General features: G+C 35.4%; 1 protein-coding gene across 1 annotated transcript; it reads left to right on the forward strand.

Annotated features, from left to right (window-relative positions):
* Nucleotides 1-2,161: 2,161 nt before the first annotated feature.
* Nucleotides 2,162-2,881, forward strand: LOC145111990 (uncharacterized). The gene is made up of 2 exons (XM_079048211.1): nt 2,162-2,496; nt 2,542-2,881. Exons 1-2 carry the CDS (start codon nt 2,162-2,164, stop codon nt 2,879-2,881), a joined length of 675 nt encoding a protein of 224 aa, XP_078904337.1.
* The last annotated feature ends 322 nt before the right edge of the window (nt 2,882-3,203 follow it).

Genomic DNA, 3,203 nt, shown 5'->3' on the forward strand with positions numbered 1-3,203 from the left:
CCGCTTTGATTACGTTTACCAGTAATTAGGACCTAATTGCAAAAAAAAAAAAAAACTATAGAGGCTAAATCGATTATAGGGGTAATACATAAGAACTTTATTGCAGTTTTCCCATAATGATGATGATGACAATAATAATAATAATAATAATAATAATAATAATAATAATAATAATAATAATAATAATAATAATAATCATAATAATAATAATAATAATAATAATAATAATAATAATAATAATAATAATAATAACAATAATAATAATAATAATAATAATAATAATAATAGCTTCATTTTATTACTTCTTTTCATAGTTTATTTTTAGTAAAAACCATCTCATTTTAGTTAATATTCATGCATATTTTCTCTTTTTGTTACTTTTCTCCTTTATCTAGTGTTTTCCAGTCTTTTGAGCTTAATTGCAGGATTTACCGAAGACTATTCTTCATTGGAGGTATGGAAGGAGTGCGGGACTATTGGAGGCTTGCGATTTGCTTGTGGACTTCAAGTGGTGCGATTGGGCTTGGTGTCAACAAAAACACGAAATCGAGTTGCACTTAATTTTTGGACGAGAATGATGACGAGACGACGAGGATTCGAGCTATGGAAGATTGAAGGAGCATTGGAGCATCTTTGAAGGCTTTGGAAGGCATAATTTGGCTCTCAAGAGTTTATGCATATGGGCTGAAGCATTAATGAGAAGATTGGGCTGGTGTGCTAATTAAATGGGCCAAGGGACCCATTCAGTGAGACCCACGCGGTCCGCGTGGATCCACAAACGGTCCGCATGGATCGTGCTGTGAAGGACCCGAGTTTTTGGCATGAATCTCTACTTTTGGAAGGTTGGTGGGGTGCTTTTGGCCAGTTTTTAGATCCGGAAATTGAACTCTTTTTACTGAAGATTTTGAATAGAACTCATTAACAACACATTGGAGAAGAACTCTTTTTGCTCTCAAGAAGGTTTTGGAACAAATTGAAGATTTTGAAGATTGGTGTGATTTCCTTTCATCTTGCAACTTGAATCATATTTGGTACCTCTAAATTATCTTGTATTTCCTTTATTTTGGCCATGCTTGGCTAGACTTATATTTGGTTGATTAGGGTTTAGCCCATGGATGGTTGGTTGTTTTGAAGACTTGATGCTATCTTGTGTTTGAAGTTTACGAAAATGTTTTCCAGCCAAATATCTTATTGTGTTTGTTTATCTTTGATCATGAGCTTGGATGAATGAATGTTTATTTTGTTGACTAGTTTCTTGGTTAAGTAATGGACCTTCAAATTAGTAAGCAACAAATTGTTTCTATGTTTGTTTTCATTTCATTTAAACCATGGAAATGTTTCCTCCATAATGATAATGTAAGCATTTGATTATCTTTTGGACTTGGTAACTCTTAGAACTGAAAGCTAGTTAATTTTCACAAGATTATATGCTTCATTGATTTTGTGACTTTAATTAAGGGAATGTGTTAAGAGCTCCTATAACTATTTTATTAACAATGAAGAGTTGAGGTAATTTGTGCTTATGAATTGATATAGCCAAGTTAAATTAATTCACAAGTGTTATTCCATTTAGTCTAATGATAAGTCAACTATGTCATCCATGTGGTGTACCCCAAAATCAACCAACTTTACTTCATTGAATTTAATCAAATCATCTACTTGTTTACTTTTCATATTTACATTCTAGCTTAGTTTTAATTTTCTCAAACAATCAAAAAGATTTAAACACCCCCCCATTTTACTTCTACTATTGTTTTACAAGTGCTTGAACAAGTGATTTACATAGAGATTTAAATTGAACCATTCTCCACGGATGCGATCCCTTTACCACTATACACTATTTTAGTGTAAAAGATTTAGGGTTATTTATTTTGTTGCCTCGATAACCACCCAATTTTGGCGCCGTTGCAGGGGATTGGTTTATTTTTAATCAATTTGTTTCTCTATGCCCAAACCTCGACAACCACCACAACAACCTCACTACCAACACCCACAACCACACTATCAATCGAAACCACACCCTCCACATCACCAACAACCTCCTCAATCCCAACCGAGTAGCTTCAGAATGTCTCTTGAAGACATTGTCAAATCCTTAGCCGCTAGCACCCAACAATTCCAAAAAGAGACATGGACTAGTATCTCCAACCTTGAAGCATAAATGGTAGATATAGTTACATCTATAAGCAAGTTGGAGTCCCGTGGAAAACTACCTTCTCAAACCGAAAAGAACCTAAATGTCAATATAGTGACTTTGAGAAGTGCTAAACAAACCGGAGAGAGTAGTTCCAAGAAAAAGTCAAGGGAAGAAGAGGAAGAAATAGAGATCACTCCCATTGAGGATCCTATTGTCAAGAATGACGCACAAGCCGGAGTCCCAAAGAAGACTACCCCTCTAGTGACACCAATAGCCACTCAACCTCCATTCCCCTCCCGACTTGAAACTTCAAAGAAGAATATGGAGGAGAAAGAGATTTTGGACACCTTCCGAAAGGTGTAAGTAAACATCCCTTTACTTGATGCAATCAAAAAAATTCCTAGATATGCAAAGTTCTTGAAGGAACTTTGTACCAACAAGAGGAAATTGAAGGGAAATGAGAAAATTTCAATGAATGAAAACGCATCCACGGTTTTACAAAGGAAACTTCCACCCAAGTGCAAAGATCCGGGAATGTTTACGGTTCCTTGCAAAATAGGGGATGTCACTTTTAGTAGTGCCATGCTTGATCTTGGTGCTTCTATCAATGCCATGTCATATTCGGTATATGAGACACTAAATGTTGGGCCTTTAAGTGAAACCGCTGTTATAATTTCACTTGCGGATAAATCAAGCGTTTTTCCTAGAGGTGTCCTAGAAGATGTCTTAGTACAAGTGAACTAATTGGTCTTCCTGGCGGATTTCTATGTCATTGATTTAGAAGAACAAGTGTCCTCCAAATCGGCTCTAATTTTACTCGGGAGATCATTTTTGAAGATGGCTAGAACAAAGATTGATGTGTATGCGGGTAGCTTAACAATGGAGTTTGATGGTGAAACAATAAGTTTTAACATTTATGATGCTATTAGATATCCTGGTGATGTTTCATCCTTATGCTTTGTTGATGTTGTTAAACCATTAACCCAAGAATTGTTTGAGTTGTCTAATGGTGACATGTTGGAGATGATTTTGAGCAAAGGATTTGATTGTGGGAAACTAGCCAAGA

Source organism: Lactuca virosa, chromosome 5 (assembly GCF_052849685.1).
Source record: "Lactuca virosa cultivar CGN04683 chromosome 5, Lactuca_virosa_CGN04683_v6, whole genome shotgun sequence".
Lineage (NCBI taxonomy): Eukaryota > Viridiplantae > Streptophyta > Magnoliopsida > Asterales > Asteraceae > Lactuca > Lactuca virosa.